The 17,012-nt window shown below is 54.0% G+C and overlaps 1 protein-coding gene across 4 annotated transcripts in view; it reads right to left on the reverse strand.

Moving 5' to 3' along the window:
* The window catches only part of ASAP2 (ArfGAP with SH3 domain, ankyrin repeat and PH domain 2), a 158,573-nt gene that overhangs the window by 3,352 nt on the left and 138,209 nt on the right, over positions 1-17,012 (reverse strand). For 3 of the 4 annotated variants that reach the window (XM_061433340.1, XM_061433342.1, XM_061433343.1), the window contains 10 exons: positions 16,590-16,675; positions 14,718-14,833; positions 13,625-13,692; positions 12,338-12,451; positions 9,847-10,099; positions 7,440-7,574; positions 5,784-5,952; positions 1,401-1,450; positions 852-943; positions 373-495 (listed from right to left, as the gene is read on the reverse strand). In XM_061433340.1, coding sequence (XP_061289324.1) covers positions 373-495; positions 852-943; positions 1,401-1,450; positions 5,784-5,952; positions 7,440-7,574; positions 9,847-10,099; positions 12,338-12,451; positions 13,625-13,692; positions 14,718-14,833; positions 16,590-16,675 — 1,206 coding nt within the window. The remainder of the gene's footprint in view (positions 1-372; positions 496-851; positions 944-1,400; positions 1,451-5,783; positions 5,953-7,439; positions 7,575-9,846; positions 10,100-12,337; positions 12,452-13,624; positions 13,693-14,717; positions 14,834-16,589; positions 16,676-17,012) is intronic. The other variant, XM_061433341.1, reaches the window with a different exon arrangement.

The raw sequence follows: 17,012 nt of genomic DNA on the forward strand, positions 1-17,012 counted from the left end.
CTGGAGAAGGAAACGGCAACCCACTCCTGTATTCTTGCCTGGGAAATCCCATGGACAGAGGAGCCTGGCGGGCTTCAGTCCATGGGGTCAGACACGACTTAGCAACTAACTAAGCACACATCCACTGCTGGTCAGAATCTAAAGGTTAAAAAGTAGTGATCTGTCGCTGCACTGCGGAGGAGGCAGCAGCCTGAGACTCCCAAGGCCACATCCTCCTCGCAGACGCTCAGGTGCACTCTGGAAATTGCAGCCCACGTGGCCCGCCCACGAGGGGGAACCCCTCAGAAGTAGGGGGAAACGGAAAGGACAGCTGAAGCTGCTCAGGGCAGGGCAGCCTCACCTGGGGAAAGACCCCCTCAGGCCCAGACTCACCCACCACTCCTGGTCCTCCTCGCCATCCACGATGATCACATCCCCCTCAGAGAACGTCAACTCGTCGGGGTTGTCGGCCACGCAGTTGTACAGGGCTTTGACCCGCTTGGGCTTCAGCTTGGTCTGCGTCAAGGAGAAGGGGGCTCAGAGCTCAGTGTGTGGGAAGACACACCTGCTCAGGGGAGAACCGGGCTGCCTTGCTTCCAACGGGTCCCTGGGGCCTGCAGGCCTGCGTACCAACCCGGGGCAACTTGGGGAGGCTCAGTGCAGCTGGTGGCAGGGGGACTTCCTGGAGGAGGCCAGCCCAGGGAAGAGAGTGGCAGCCCGGTGCCTGGTGTGCAGACAGGGGTCGATCCTAGAGCCAGCCCCTCAGCTGTGAGCTCCGGGCTGCGTCTGGCTTAGATCTGAGCCCTTGGAGGATAACCCGCACACTCCTTGCCAGAGCAGAGAGGCAGAAAAGAAGGGGCTCATCCACTCACCGTCTGGGACTTCCTGGGCATGGGCGCTGGGGGCTGCATGACCACGGCATTGGACAGAGGACCCAGAGCTTCTGTTCCAGAGAGGTCCACTGCTTTAGGGCCAAAATGAACACTTCACAATATGCCCCCTCAGCCATCACCACGAGACAGAAACAACGTAAAGGCCATTGTGTCAGGTTCATAAGGCAGGTTTCCTGAGGTTTTTGTAATTGACAGAAAGTCCCCTGAAGGCCGAAGAAACTGTGACTCCCCTGCGGCCTTTGTAGAGTGCTGGCCTGCAGCTGTCACCATGGGACAGATGCTATAACCTCCTCCACTGACCAGGCCCCCCACCCCCTGCTGGGCCCCTCACCCACCCCCAGTGACAGAAGGGGAGTGGAATGTGGGGTATGGTACCAGGCAGCCCTAGGAACAGGGGCATCAGGGGCTCTGCCGGGGGCAGGGTGGCTGCCCTGCCCTGGATAGGACAGCTGGGCCAGGAGACAGCTGACCACGACGGGACACATCCCCCACTCCGCCCTCACAGACCAGTTCAGGTGAAATAATTACCAGGTCCTCTCGGCTGGCCTTTGTTAATCAGTGGGCTGGACTTGTCAGGCCTACGAAGAAGGGGAAATAGTGTCACTGGCACACGCGTGCATGCTGAGTTGCTCAGTCGTGTCCGACTCTGTGCGACCCCACAGACTGTAACCCACCAGACTCCTCTGTCCGTGGGATTCTCCAGGCCAGAATACTGGAGTGGGTTGCCATGCCCTTCTCCAGGGGAACCTCCTGACCCAGCGATCGAACCCGCGCTGCTTACATCTCCTGCCTCGGCAGGCAGGTTTTTGACCATAAGCACCCCTTGGGCAGCCAAGAGTCACTGGTACAGGAAGCCCGAAAGGCACGTGACTGCCCTACCTCACTCCCTGTTCTACGGGACCTGTGTTCAAACTGAAAACGGGCAAGCTAATTTTATCAACTGCCAATCCAAGTTAATTTTTGCTCCTGGAAAAAGAAAGAATGAGAGACCCAGAGGACAGCACCAGACCCCAAGGGTTCCTGATTACAAAACTAGGCTCCTCCCGGGACTCTCCTGTCCTGCATGAGCCTGCAGCCAACACCCCGGGTCTGGGCAGGAAGCTGGGCACGGAATCAGCTCTGCCTCCCATGTTCCTGTCCCACGTGGCCCAGGTCTCCTCCTGTGTCAGGTGGGGCTAGATCAATCCGCAGGCCCTGGGGGCTCTGCCAGGACTGTCTGGGCCCCTCTGGCCCGTGTCGTCCTCTGTACTGTGACCCCTGGTGTAACCCCCCAAGACTGACCATGGCTCGGCTCCCCTCAGGACCGAGGGGCCAAGTGAAAGCTTATCTTTACTTCTACATTCAATTCCCAGAGAACAAGCTCCATTCGGGCAATAGACTAGAAGTCTGTTCTCTAAGGAACCCGCAGTGTCCAATACCAGGGCCTCCCAGGGAGACTGCTCTACGGCAAGACCCATGCCAGCAGCTCTGTGCATCAGGGTGCAGTCTGCCAGCTTCTGATGCTGCATATGAAGGGGCGACTTAGCGACAGGGAAGACCACACTTACGGGAAACGTCCATGACATAACAGAAGTCAGAACAGAAAGAATTGTGGAAGAGATGAGAGAAAATGAGCCTGTGAAACCACTAGGATACTATTAACATGAACATTATATGATGGCAAAAAGCTGAGAAAATGTCCCAGAAAGCTGACTGCAAAAAGCAAGCAAGCAGGAAAACAAGGTCGGAATGGAGAACCAGAAGGGGGCTGGGAACTGGCCCCTCTGCAGTGCAGCTGCACTTCCAGCCCCTGCCTCTAGGTGGGGCCACGGGACTGGCCTGAGTGAGAGCATCACTCCGGCCCCAGGGGTTTGCCAGCCCTCCCTGTTTCTCCTCCTGCAGAATTAACCCTCAGTCAGTTCAGTTGCTCAGCCATGTCTGACTCTTTGTGACCCTGTGGACTGCAGCACGCCAGGCTTCCCTGTCCATCACCAACTCGTGGAGCTTGCTCAAACTCATGACCATCACGTCGGTGATGCCATCCAACCATCTCATCCTCTGTCGTCCCCTTCTCCTTTTGCCTTCAATCTTTTCCAGCATCAGGGTCTTTTCAAATGAGTTGGTTCTTCACATCAGGTGACCAAAGTATTGGAGCTTCAGCTTCAGCATCAGTCTTTCCAATGAATATTCAGGACTGATTTCCTTTAGGATGGACTGGTTGGATTTCCTTGCAGTCCAAGGGACTCTTCCAATGCCACAGTTCAAAAGCAGCAATTCTTCAGCGCTCAGCTTTCTTTATAGTCCAACTCTCATATCCATACATGACTACTGGAAAAACCATAGCTTTGACTAGATGGACCTTTGTTGGCAAAGTAATGTCTCAGCTTTTTAATATGCTGTCTAGGTTGGTCATAGTTTTTCTTTCAAGGAACAAGCATCTTTTAATTTCAAGGCTGAAGTCACCATCTGCAGTGATTTTGGAGCCCCCCAAAATAAAGTCTCCCACTGTTTCCATTGCTTCCCCATCTATTTGCCATGAAGTGATGGGACCAGATGCCATGATCTTAGTTTTCTGAATGTTGAGTTTTAAGCCAACTTTTTCACTCTCCTCTTTCACTTTCATCAAGAGGCTCTTTAGTTCTTCACTTTCTGCCATAAGTGTGGTGTCATCTGCGTATCTGAGGTTATTGATATTTCTCCCGGCAATCTTGAATTAACCCTCGGCCCAGGGGATAAAGATGGTGGAGTCAGAAGTAGAAGGGGTCTGAGTCTCTGACTCACCCCCTTGGGTTTGCTGTACAAGCAAGAATGGGGACACTCAACCTCGTGGGAGCAAGAAGTGAATTCCTTATGTTAAACCACTGAGATGGTCCAGGGGTTGGCTGTTAGAGCAATCAGCTTACTCTAATAAAGAGAAAAGGTGATACACATAGAGGAAAGGCCAAGGGGATCTGATATCCAAATAGTAAGAATTAGACTATAACTTAGAACAGAAAAATACAGATGCTAAGTCATTAAAAAAAAAACAATCAATGAAGATTTCTCAGATGCAGGATGTAGTTTCTATGTTGAGAGGCTCCATCACCTACTTGGGAGCAGGGATGAAAACAGACCACCTCACCCCAGGGAGTCAAAGCCCAAGGTGTCCATGGATGGGGGCCGGAGGGGGGTTTGCCTGAGGGAACACAGGAAGGCATCCACCTGGCTGGGGGCAGGGGCTGGCCTGTCAGGGGAGCTGGAAACCCAGGAGGGTCCCAGATTCCAGCAGGGAGAGGAGGCTTCTGCACAGAGGAGAAGGTGGAGATGGGAGATGTGTTTCCTAAGGGTTAAGTAAACATGGGAGCCGGACTTTTTTACCATTAGAAAGGGGAGTGACAAATGCAGAAAGGAATAAAAAGCTATATAGAATGAACCCTGTGGAGCATTTAAAACATCGAGAGTGGACTGCATGGCCACTGCAGTGCCCCACCTTCCCCTGACCGAGTCCAGGCTCTGCCTGTGCCGAGCAGTAGCAGAAGGCAGATGTGATGTCCTGCTGGTTTCCAGGACTTGCTCTTGGGCCCAGTCACCCTGATGTGAGATGGGCCAGGACATGCTAAGTATTCCAGCCGAGAGCCCCAGCTGGAGTCCCAGCTGGCAGCCAGCACCAACCATATGTGTGGACTGGGGAGGCCTCTCCTGATGAATCTCTGTTGAACAACCCCCAGCCCTCGAGTCTTTTTGGCTAAAGGCCCAGATGTTGTCAAGCAAACACAAGCCACTCCCCCTGTGCTGACCCAAACTCGTGAGCATAAGACAGTTGTGTCTTAAGTCAATACATTTTTGTGTGGTTTGTTACTCAGAACCAGAGAAATTGGAGAGTGTGTGAACTCATGGATTTCCATCCATATAGATAAGAAACAGAAATAAATGTGTTTATACATGTATACAAGCATCCATGTACATGTATGAATATACACATGTGTATCCCTAGTTCTGATCACTCACAAGGCCTGCCTGGGAGCACTGACACTCCAATGGCAATGAAGACACCGAGCACCCAAATTTTGGCGTCTAAGTATCATTCCACTAAAAGGAACCACTTCTCTACCATAAAGATCCAGACTGAAAGCCATGAACTGGATCCCATGAACTTTACTACAATAAATGTGGTAAAGGACATTTATTTAGACAAATGGCAAACCTGGAGTCTGAATTTTGGAAGGTTAAGAGCTTCCCAGGTGGAAGCTTCCCAGGTTAAGAGCTTCCCAGGTGGCTCAGTGATAAAGAATCTGCCTGCCAATGCAGGAGACATGGGCTCGACCCTTGGGTCAGGAAGATCCACTGGAGAAGCAAATGGCTACCCACTCCAGTATTCTTGCCTGGAGAATCCCATGGACAGAGAAGCCTAGCAGGCTACAGTCCATGGGGTCGCAAAGAGTCGGACACAACTTAGTGACTAAACAATAACAACCACGTTAATTTCCTGATCTGGCTGGCTGTATTATATTTATGTGGGAAAATGTCCTAGTTTGTTGAAAATATATGCCCTGCACTGCAAAGAGTCCATGTATTCAAGATAATCCTATGAGTGAACAAGTAAGACCTAGAGGCCCTATGTCTTGAGGACTTTAACTCCCCCAGTCCCAGTGTCTGTATTCGACAGAAATCTAAATTCATCATGTGGATATAAGACACACACTGGTATGAAATGTTTGCAGTTTAAATATTCTTGGTAAATTATTTTGAAGACCCCTGAAACATAATGAATTAGTCATGCAACACTTGACCTCAGGGGTCACAGCAGGATTTGAAACGTGGACGATTTAAAACATTCAAAGAAACCCCAGCAGGTGAAGTTGTGGGGCAGGTGCACTGGGAAGCCCCCTGAAGGCAGGAAGCATGGATGGTGACCTGGCTGGCCTGAGGGGGACGCAGACGAGCAGCAGTTACCCGGGAGCAGGCCTCTTCTGGGGGAGGCGGCTGGGCGGCTGGGGCGGCAAGGGCGGCGGGGCTTTGCTGGGCGGGAGTCCGGACTGGGCCGGCTTGCTCTGTTGGCTCAAGGCTTCGATCACACTGGGCGTTTTGGCCACTGGAGGGGGCGGCGTGGGAGCCAGGGGGTCTGCAGAGAGGAAAAAGAAAGAGACACACACGCAGAGGGTCAGCCTTCAGGCATCATGTTCCTAGGCTCCCCACCCGAGGCTCCTCCAACAAAGGCTTCCTTTTCTCCTTCCACTATTTCATGGGAAAAACACCCATTTCCACCGAAGACTTTCAGACAGCAGTATTGGCGGAGAGTCCTTCCAGGTCTCAAGGGAGGATTAAAATGATTCCATGGGCCTGGAGATGTTTTCTCAGTTAGAACCACCCCCTGGGAAAGCCACCTTTCATCTCCATCCTCCAGGGAACCTGGGGAAGCAGCCGTAGGAGGCCTGGCCTGGGTCCTGCCCTGGGGCCCACCCGTATCACCGGTCAGTCTGGGGTCAGTCTGTGAAGAGCCAACTCCGTGAAGGCTTCCTGTCTGTAACGGGACAGGGCAGCAAGTTATATTCTCTACATTTAACAGAGAATGAGGGAGCCAAGGCTTTCAGCGAGGGCATGGGGCTGGTAAGACAAGGGGCTGGACCTTCAGCCTCCTTCCCGTTTGCTGACAAACATCAGCGCCCCTCTCAACGGCCAGCACCCACGTCCCGCAGTCCGCGCAGAGGCAGCGACCTGCCCCTGGGCCTGGACGTGGACACCTCAGGAGCCTCAGCCCCGGACGGCGGAGGCGGGGAGTGCTGGCTGAGCAGGGAGGGGTCAGTTCAGGCTTTCTTTCCTTTTTTCATAAGCTTTAAAAGCAAAGTCAAAAGGCAGACTCTCGCATGCCTATCTACAGCCCTGGGGACGCAGGACCATGAGGCAGAAGAGTGGGCTTAGGAGACCTGCTGGGCGCCTCTCACCACCAACCCCCTCGCTGCCGCCCCTGGACCTGGGTGCCCCTGCCCCACCCCAACCTCTGGAAGCCCCTCACCAAGGCAGGTGCCCGTCGGCCTCCAGCACCCGGAGGGCACCGACTGCAGCCAGGGTGGCTTCTCCCACCTTAACTCCAGCTATGGAAACCCAGGGAAACCCTCGGCACTCTCAGAGCAGACCCACACTCGGAGAGGCCGGAGCCCCTCCTCCTACAGCTTCCAGGCCTCGCCTCCTGGTCCAGTCGCCACCCCCCAATTCTGCTTTGCACCCCCCCGCCCCTCCCCCCGGTGCACACGTGACACTGAAGGGAAACACAGAGCAGATTCTAATCCACAGGAACACACCCCAGTACCCCAAGCATGGAGCAGCCAGAGGAAGCCCCAGCACCACCGTAGAGAGAAAGAAACGCTGCTGGAGTGCTTGGAGACGGAGGAGGGGCGGGGGTGGCCCACGTGGGAAGTGGGACAGACAGCAGCCAGCCGCTGGGGAGAAGGGGGGCCGCAGGGAGGCAGCCACGGAGGAGCCCCCAGCAGTGTGCAGGCCGGGGCTTGCTCCCCACATGGCGGCCAAGAGGACCACCCCCCTCCTCCCCACCAGCCATCCGTGTAGTACGAAGCCCGATGGCAAGAAAGGAAAAAGGAGAAAAAAACGTACTGGTAGATGTCACGCGGAGAGGGGGCAGCGGTGGATGGACAGCGGGCGGATCTGACGAAGATCGCTGCCGGCTTATACTGTCCACGCTTACAGAGTTTGTCTTCCACGGGGCGTTAGCGGAGGAGGCTGGCTGAGCTGCACACGCACGCACACGCATGCCCATGCACACGCAGGCATGCACACGCACGCAGGAGCACAGAACAAAAACAGAAACAGAACACGGCATTATTGATCCTCTCCCTGTACGACGGGAAACATGACCCTTCTGTGGACAGAACAGCGGTAAGACCACAAATAGGATACTCATTTGTTTAAAAAAAAAAAAAATTCTTTCTGGCACCTGGAAGACAGATACTAATACACACTAAACCAACGATGCTCCTGGGAAAATTCCCAGTTGGTCTCCATCTTACCGATTTCTCTAATGGAAGTACAGTTTGAAAAGGGAAATGATAACCACAGTGACCCTCCTAAGCTCTGCGCTCGGGGATGGGACATCTGCTCGTCTCTACCCATTTACATCCTCTTGTGGGGTCAGCACCTCACCCGAGGGGGCACCTGTCCTCAGACAGAGCACGTGAGAGGAGGGCCAAGTCACACATAGCTGGTGAAGGGTGGATGTGTTTCTGGCTGGACCCTGCCTGCTCCTCCTCACGGAGCAGTGTCTGCCCAGGGCACAGGCGTGACCATGCCTGAGGCTGCGTGTGGCCCCATGGCCGGCTGGGCCTGGAGATGAAAACAGGCCACGGCCACATAGGGCAGACCTGGGGTAGGGGGAGTCTTGCCACGTCTGCTGACGGGGACAGCGCTGACCTTCTTCCATTTGTTGGGTGGATACTCCACGTGGATCAAGGGTAGCACACACGGAAAACAAAGATAGGCTTTAGGGGGCTGGAGGGGGTGAAGGGCGATCTCCATCATCAAAGGAAGACATGGGGAATCCTCCAAACCCTTCTCATCCTAAGACTTGAAGGAAGCCAAGAAAAACAGGTGAACAGCTTTCTCCCGCTGTTCTGTGACCCAACAGAGCAAAAGAGAACCTCTCCGCCCACGACACACACAGTCAGGAAAAGCCGCTCACGAGGTGGGGACGACCTAACCATTTAGCTCCAGCCTCACAAGACAACACACACGCCTGGGACTTGGGAGGAGGGAGGGGAAGGCGACAAGCCGCCCCCATGAGACCCCCTGAACACAGTGGCCTCACATGCCAGAGCCCCTTCCAGCTGTGGGACGTGACTTCCTTCCTCACACCCGGGCTCCCTGCAGGCCTAGGAGGAGGAACGGGCTCTGCGGAAGGGGGCAGGCTGGTTTCTGAGGTCTGCCCAGGGTTGCCCGTGACCTCTGGGCCTCCCTGAGCGCCGGGGCAGAGCCGTGTGGAAAGCCCTGCACCACAGCCAGGGTGGGGGGATGGGGTTGGGGGGGCAATAGCCATCCCACACTGTGAGCACAGCCTTCAGGCCTCCCAGCATCACCGCCACTTGGCTACGTGCCCTTCTCCAAGAGTAGCTCCTGCAAAATGCAATCTGGGACTTACTTCTGGGGCCGCCATCAGCCTAGAGCAGCCATGGGGCTCGGACATCACACCCAGGGCAGGCTCCTGCCCCCTGCCCCCAGGAAGCCTCCTGGAGCCCCAGCATAGAGCCAGCCTGGCTACCTGCTGAACCTTCAAGGAGCAAAATGGCCAGTGGGCCTCCAGTGCTGGGTAAATTACTTAACCTTTGCGGGCAGGCGCAAGGTTTCATTTCATTTCAGTTTCCATTTTTATAAAAACAGAAATAGCATCTGTGGTGTCAAACTCAATATGCTGTGAAAGAGCGACTGAGGCCAGGACAGCAAAGCTGCCGCACCTGAAGTGCCAGCAGGACCCTCGGGGACTATTCTGTATTTTTACAGCTAGGCTGAGCACTGCTTCCCAAATTAGCATCTTTCTATCTTTCACTTCATGGGGAATCACAGAGAGAAGAAATAATCAGACGTCATAAGCTGGCCGTGTACAGGCAGGAGAGAGATAGAAAGGGGAAGAATGGAGGCAAAGGGAGGGGTGGACAGCAAAGAGAAAAGCACCAGGAAGCAGGTCTGCGGGAAACACCCAGGGACAGCAACCGGGCTCACCCGGCCATCCAGGCCTGCCCAGTGCAGTCCCCGTGTTCCCTGAGTCATACGAGCCACCTCCCTGCCCGGAACAAGAACGAAGCCAAGACACACTCCCACCATCCTAAGAATGATGGAGCTCATTTTGGAAGCAAAGAACGTTATGTGCAAAACAAGAGACCCAAAAGAAAAACATGTCCTGACGCTGGCCCACAGGCAAGCTAGCTGGGGACAAAGCAAGTAGAGAGTCCCCAAAGCGTGACCCCAACCACAGCGCTCCCGCACCCAGGGTGACCAACAGCTCGGTACGTACCTTTGGCGACGTTCCGTGGCGGGAGTGGAGGGGCGCTGGACGAGCCGGGGGCCGCAGGCTGGGTGGGCGGCGGGCTGCCACTCAGGATGGCACCGTATGTCTCGTTCTGCAGGAGGCTGGGCACGAAGCCCCTCTGCTTGTCCTTGGCTAGGCTGCCGGCGTCTCTCGCCAGAGCTGCAGCGCTGGATGGCAGCTGGCTGGGGCCCAGCTGGTAGAAGCTGACAGGCCGGTCTTCTCGCCGACTAGGGCTGGGCTGCGGGGGTGGTGGGCAGAGGTGTGTGAGACGCAGATGCACTGACCTCTGAGTCATGGCTACGGATGTGCTGGTGACAAGCCCAGGCACGCCACTCAACCACCTGGGCACAGCGCATTTCTGCCGTTACAGGACAGCAGCGAGACCTAAACCTCACTCTTAGCGTGTCTCTTAATGGACACACCCACCAAAAGAGCTGTGCTTTATAAGAACCTGCAATTCTTCATTCTGGGAAGAACTTAGAATATAAGCTGCTTTATCTGTACCAGCCAGAGTTGGCTGAGTTTAGCTCTGTTTTCACGGCACGTCCCCTCCACGAGCATCCTTCTCAGACAGCACCCACAGCTGTGACCGATCCCCAACAGACACACAGCTAATTCAGGGGAGATCAATGTCTTCCTCCCATAGAACTAGGACTCTGAAGAGTCCTCTAGCTCAGGGTCAGCAAATTATGACTTGTGGGACCACCACCTGTTTTAATAAGTAAAACGTTAGCAGAAAGCAGCCAGGCCTGTGGTTTACACGCTGCCCATGGCTGCTCTCCTACCACCCTGGAGGAGAGGAGCTGGAACACAGGCTCGTATTTCAGGCCCACAAGCTTAGAACATCTGTCATCCGGCCCTTTACGGGTTTGCTGACCCTTGCTCCACCTGATGGTCATGTGCATGGAACACAGGGACTTGGGTAAATTCAATCAAACTCCTATCTCAAATGTCAGCTTTGTTTTAACAGCTGTGATCTTGAGCAAACTAGCCTTGCTGATCCTATTTTTCATCTGTTAAACGGGTACAAATTTAACTACCGGCCCAGAGCCTAGAATTTAGCAGGTATGAGTATCGGCTGTCACACCCACCTGCCCTCACACAACCACCTGCCTGGTCAAGGCTCTGGCCAACCAAAGGCTCACACTCAGCTCCAGTGCATAGAGCTCAATGGCCAGTGGTTCTTCCTACAGAGTTTAAATTCTAACAGGGAGCACAGCTGTGTGAACTATGCCCGCCGCTCTCTGCTCTGGGGCGTTGGGGCGGGGGGTGCGCGGTGGAGTGGGGGGCATGAGTGTTAGCACTGCTGCTGGGCTTTCACTGGGACCATAGGACCCGCCCAGTCACTGCCCACATGACCCTGGGAACCTGAAAACGTGATATGTGCCCGACCAAGAGGCACTCATGCCGGGGCAGATGTTTCAAAGCTTCTCTTTTTTAAAAAAATATTTACTTTATTGTATTTTTTATTTATTTATTTTTTGGCTGACTCATACAAGATCTTAGTTCCCCAAGGAGGGATCAAACCTGTGCCCCCTCACTGGGAGCGTGGAGTCTTAACCACTGGGCCACCAGGGAAGTCCCAAACCTTCACTTTTTTAAAAGGAAAATCTAAATATAAAATAACCAGCTCCTCTCACTTTGACACTGTTTTACAGCGAACTCAGAAATTCCTTATTCTAAGAAACAGAAGAGTCCAACAGCTTTCAGAAATGCCATATATTTCTGAAATACACACGTGAGGACATTAAAGTCCATCAGTAAGAATTAAAACATTACATCATGGCACTCCCACTAATTTCACAGCTTCTAGGCATACAGGTTTTGGAGTAGTGGTCCTGGGTCTGACTCTGACTCTGAGACGAGTGTGAAGGTGGTTACCTTCCAGGGGTGCCCCCAAGTGGTTACCTTCCAGGGGTGGCCCCAAGCCAGAGCATCCTGAGGAGTAGCTAGAGGAAGAGGTAAGAGCCCCCGGGCAGTTTCCAAGTGCTGGCTTCACTGTGGCCAAGCCAGCCTCTCAGTCTTGAGGCTTGAATGACCCATCTGACATAGGAAAGGGTTGGACCAGATGAGCTCTAAGGGTCACTGATTTCAGTGAAGGTTTTAAAGATCAACTCGGTGAACACAAAAACCACTCCTGGGGGAAACATGGCTTTTCATCACGTCATTCTCAGTGAGAGAGCTTCCTCTAACATCCACCAGAATCAGAGGCCCTCTTGTATCTCTCCTTCGTATCAGAAGGTGAGCAGCTGCCATGATAACACAATGTCCCGTAAAGTCACATCTGTAGGAGCTGTGAGAGAGGGGCAGTTGTGGGATGGTTAAAACCCAAGAACTACTGAGATGAGCAGAAGCACAAAGTAAACTCTATTTCCTTTCCTACAACAGCTTTCTGCCCTAAATATAGGCCAGGACCCACACTGCTCTGAAGGATGCTCATCATAAAACTCTTCACGTTTTACAAGCTGGCACAGACCTGCAACTTCTCGTCCATGTCGTCGTCGCTCTCATCCAGGTCTTCAGGGAGCAGTCGCCATTCATATTCCACGTGAACGTGAGAATTAAACCTTCCAGACAAGGCCTGGTTCAGCTAAGAATGACAACGGGCCGTCAGTGACGCTGCTCACACACTCAACCTTGTAAAGCAGATGTGGATCTAGAGGCAGCGGGCCTGTGCCCCAGAGAAGCTGTGCCCCAGCATGAGGCTGGCTTATTTAATTTGCTGCATCTCAGGCCAATCGCCCCTCCCGAATCTACACATACCCTGGAAGCTCAAACCCAACAATTCCCATTTAGTGCTTTGTAAGCTACAAAGTCACAGCATGCAGCCAAGGAGTGTTTGAGGTCTAAAAGGCAATGGCCAGCCCTTGGGTACCCACCACCACACAAGGAGCACTGAATTCAAGAAGGAACAAGCCCGCTAACTGTAGACCCCACTTTTCCTGACCAACGCAAGAGAATTAAGCCCTGCGGAAAATGATGTGAATGACTGCTCTCTCAGCTTTCTCCGGGAAAGTGGACAGCTGGTTTCATTCTAGATGCACAGGTGAGAAGTTATTGCATCAGATAAATGGGTATCTTAGCACATCAGGGTCTAAATTTTCTCCAAAGCCAGACAGTAGCCATGTGATTGCAGGCAAGTTATTTAACCCTCTGAAGCTGTCTCCTCATCTGTAAAATGGAGTAAGAGTAGGTACCTACTAATCAGTGTCCTAAGGGGTAACAGTAGGCGCCCACTAATTAGTATCCTAAGGGGAAACAGTAGGTGCCCACTAATCAGTGTCCTAAGGGTTATCAAGATTAAATGAGTTAATGGACACCAAGAGCTCAGGATAATAACGTTCCTCATTTTCTACAGCAGTGACTGTTAATGGCTCTGTTTACTGAGCACTTAGTATGTGCCCACAGCTTCACAGAGTTCAAATACACCACGACCCTGCAGACTGGTGTAGATGACTCTACAAACAAGGCAACAGTGGGGAGAGCTGGCGCGACCTTCCCAAGCCACAACAGTGGAGCTCCCTGCAAACCCAGGGGGCCTCAGCTCCACTCACCCCCAAAGCCAGAGCCTCCAACACGTCCAACCAGAAAATACTGACTCATGTTCCAAAAGTGTCACCACTAGGCAGGTGGTCCCCTCCTCTCTAAAGGTGCCCCAGGACACTTGCTCCGAGCTGTCCCCTCTAGGACACTGGGATCTGCTCAGGACCCTCCTGCGGACCCTCCCCAAGGAGCAACCCCAACCCCACCGGGGGAGACTCACCAGCTCCTCACAGCGCTCGTGCCTGAGTCGCTTGGCGATGTCCAGTGGTGTCTCTCCTGACTCGTTAGCTAAGGGACGGTGGGATGAAAGGACATGTTGTGGCCAAATCAAGCAAAGGTCTGATACCCGGAGGCTATTAAATAGAGACCCAGTCAAGCAGCCCAAATGAAACTGACTGATGAATTCCGGCAACTTAGCCCCCATCAGGGCTCATCTGTTCTGAAATCATACAGACCTAAGCAGTGTGCAGTCAGTAACATTTTAAAAGACAAGATTTGAACTAATCATGAAAGTAAAAGCACTAAAGTTAAGCCAACTAATGTAAAACTAAATATCCAAGGCATAATTCACTGCGTAAAGCAGTTCATGGTAATTGTCAAACCAAAAGCACTGCTAATCTAGTTCCGGGCACCTGGCTGAAAGACTTTACACCTCCTTTAATTAATAAGTAGTCTGTAAATTTGGAATTGTGTAGTTTCTTCTAAACAAGCCTCAGTCAATGAGGTTGGATATTAATTAAAAAATAAAAAACTCAGCTCTCAAGCAGGCATGAGCCTTTTTTCCAGTCTTGTCTGGATAGTTTGATAATTCTTCAAAGCTCCTCCCCAGGACACATCACAGCCAGATGTCCTGGGGGTTAGGCTGTGCCCGGCCAGCTGCAGGTCAGGGCCCTGGGAGGAGGAAGCGATGGAAGCCAAGCAGACATGGTCCCTCATGGAGGAGGTTCCATGCCAGTGAACAGAGGGGCAGTGGGCAGTGACTCCCAGCAGTAAACGTGCCCACCCAGGGCCAGTGAGGGACCAAGTCTGATCTAAGGTGGAGTCAGGAAAAGGAGGGCAAGATGCCTGAACCTTGTCCAGGGTCACCTGGCCACTAGTTAACAGCTGCAGGCCACCCTCTGCCTCTCAGAGCCCAGAAAATGCCTGCAACATGGGGGCAAGTCCACGAGACAGCAGAGGAAAACTGCTGATAAGTACTGGACTGCAGCAGCCTGGCAGAGTGGGCCCTGTCTTGCTGGGTGGCGCTGGCTTCCCAGCTCTGCCCGGAGCCCAGTGGCCGGAGGGGTCAGTGAGGAGGCGGGGCTGAGGCTCACCGATGCCAATGGAGGCCTTGCCCCGTAGCAGCAGCTTCAGGCACTCCGCACTGTCGGTCAGGCAGCAGTAGTGCAGGGCTGTGCTGCCCTTCCCCGTCTGTTTGTCCAGGTTCCCGCTGGCAAGGACGGACGCAGAGAGAGAGAGAGAGGAGGAGGACAGGGAAGTCTCAGGTCAGAGGGCTGGGGTGCTGCGCAGGGGACTGGGGTTCGTGGCTGGCAGGGCCTCTCGTCCTCCTCCAGGTGGGGGGCCACAGTGCCAGCCCAGCTTGTGGCAGGAGGTGGCCTGGATTTAAGGCCAACAGGGAATAAACGGCGATGGCAGAGCCGGCCAAAAAAAGGGGGCGAGGCACCTGTACACCCCTGACCAGGGGCTGGGAGAGGGACAGGTGAACTAGGGTCTCTCCCACTGCACTGCTAAGGCCCCACCAGTGTGTCCCACTGCACGGAAGGCTGGGCTGAGCTCTTTTCATCCTACTGACAACACTCTTACCAGGAAGGGGAAAGGCCACTTTTTCTAAAATTCAGAGTCACCAGGCTCCTCTGAGCTGGCTTGCCCTGGACCACCCTGAAAACAGGCTCCGGGGGAATGAGAGGACCACACGGGTTCTGCCAACACAGAACGGACTGGGCAATCCCAGGACAAGCCACTCAGCCCACTGGTGGGGCGGCCGTAGTCACACTGAGCGGGACAGCAGGGCTCCGCCCTGGACAGACACGTGGGGACACGGAGGGCCCACTGGGAGACGATGCCCAGGATCCCGACAGGAGGAAACCAGCCACGTTCACTGTGCCTTTTTCCAAGCAGCTATATTTTCAGTAAAAAAGAGCCTGATCTCTGATCTTTCTACTCTCCGCTCCTGAGAAGAGGGACCAGGGTTGCCCTTCTGCCCCGAGAGTCTGCTCTAAGGAAGCTGGCACCGCACAACTGCTCCAAGCCCCTCCACACTCCTGGTGCTGAGTGGGCAGCTCCCCGCAGGCATCCAATGAGCTCCCAGCTCCTGGGGAAGGAGCTGACTGCCCCCAAGCTGCTCCTCCAGCCCCAGCCATCTCTTCCCTCTTCCTTCTAGAAACGGCAGAAGACACAAAACGCAAAACGTCTCCTCGCTTTGCACTTGCTGAAGAGTTTCTGTGGCTTCTGGCCATTCCCTGCCCTGACCCCCACCCAAACCCACGCTCAGGGAGACATGATGCACCTCGACTGGGCTTCACGACTAGACTCCGACCGTCAGGCCAGCCCTGCACCAAACAAGGCAGGACGAACCTGATGGGAGCGCTGGGGCCAAGGAAACTGCCCATGCATGTCCTCTCCACAGGCATGCTCTAATTGAAAATAACAGCTTTTCCTACCAAGCAAAACGCCCACAATCCTGCCTCAGCCCGTGTTGGAGGTGGAGCCCTGCTTCCTGCTTCCCTCTCCCTTTGCTCACGGTGCCCTGCCTGACGTCATGGGAACCCCCACCTCACAGGACAAGCTGGTGGCTGCCCTGCCTGATGTCATGGGACCCCCACCTCACAGGACAAGCTGGGGGCTGCCCTGCCTGACATCATGGGGACTACTCCCCCACTTGACAGTCAAGGGGGCTGCAGCCAGAGGCTGCTTTCCAGGGGCTTAGAATTCAGCAGACCTATTCATGGGGCGTCCCCCTGAGCCCCCGACACTGGAAGCTGGATGCTGTTGACACCAGGAGGGGTTAAGACTGCACGGGAACACCCCACACCCGCAGCCGTTTCGCTGTCGTGTAATCCTAGTCACACCTGAGGAAATTTCAGCACGTTGGCCACACCGCAGAAGCAGTGAGGCAACCCCTGATCCCTTCCCCAGAAACACCCAGGAGCAAAATCAAACACTGGCCCTGATTTAAGGACACCTACCTGTTCTGAACTAAAAAGTCTACAATGTGGAGAGAAGTCCGGTCCACGGACCTGACGGCAAGGTGGAGGGCAGTCTCATCTGGCTCCTGAAGACCAAACAGAAACATTCCAGAATCCCAAGGGGAGCACTCAGCTCTGCGGCCAATGTGAGTGAAAGCATGTATTTCTCTTCTAAAAGCCTCTGAGTCTGTCCTTTGAAAAACCTATCTCTTAAACATGTTACCTATTGCTAAGTTGTGTCTTGCAACCCCATGGACTGTATGTAGCCTGCCAGGCTCCTCTGTCCATGGGATTTCCCAGGCAAGAATACTGGAATGGGTTGCCATGCCCTCCTCCAGGGGATCTTCCTAACCCAGGGATCAAACCTGAGTCTCCTACGCTGGCAGGCAGATTCTTTACAGCTGAACCACCAGGGAAGCCAAT

Source organism: Bos javanicus, chromosome 11, assembly GCF_032452875.1.
Source record: "Bos javanicus breed banteng chromosome 11, ARS-OSU_banteng_1.0, whole genome shotgun sequence".
NCBI lineage: Eukaryota > Metazoa > Chordata > Mammalia > Artiodactyla > Bovidae > Bos > Bos javanicus.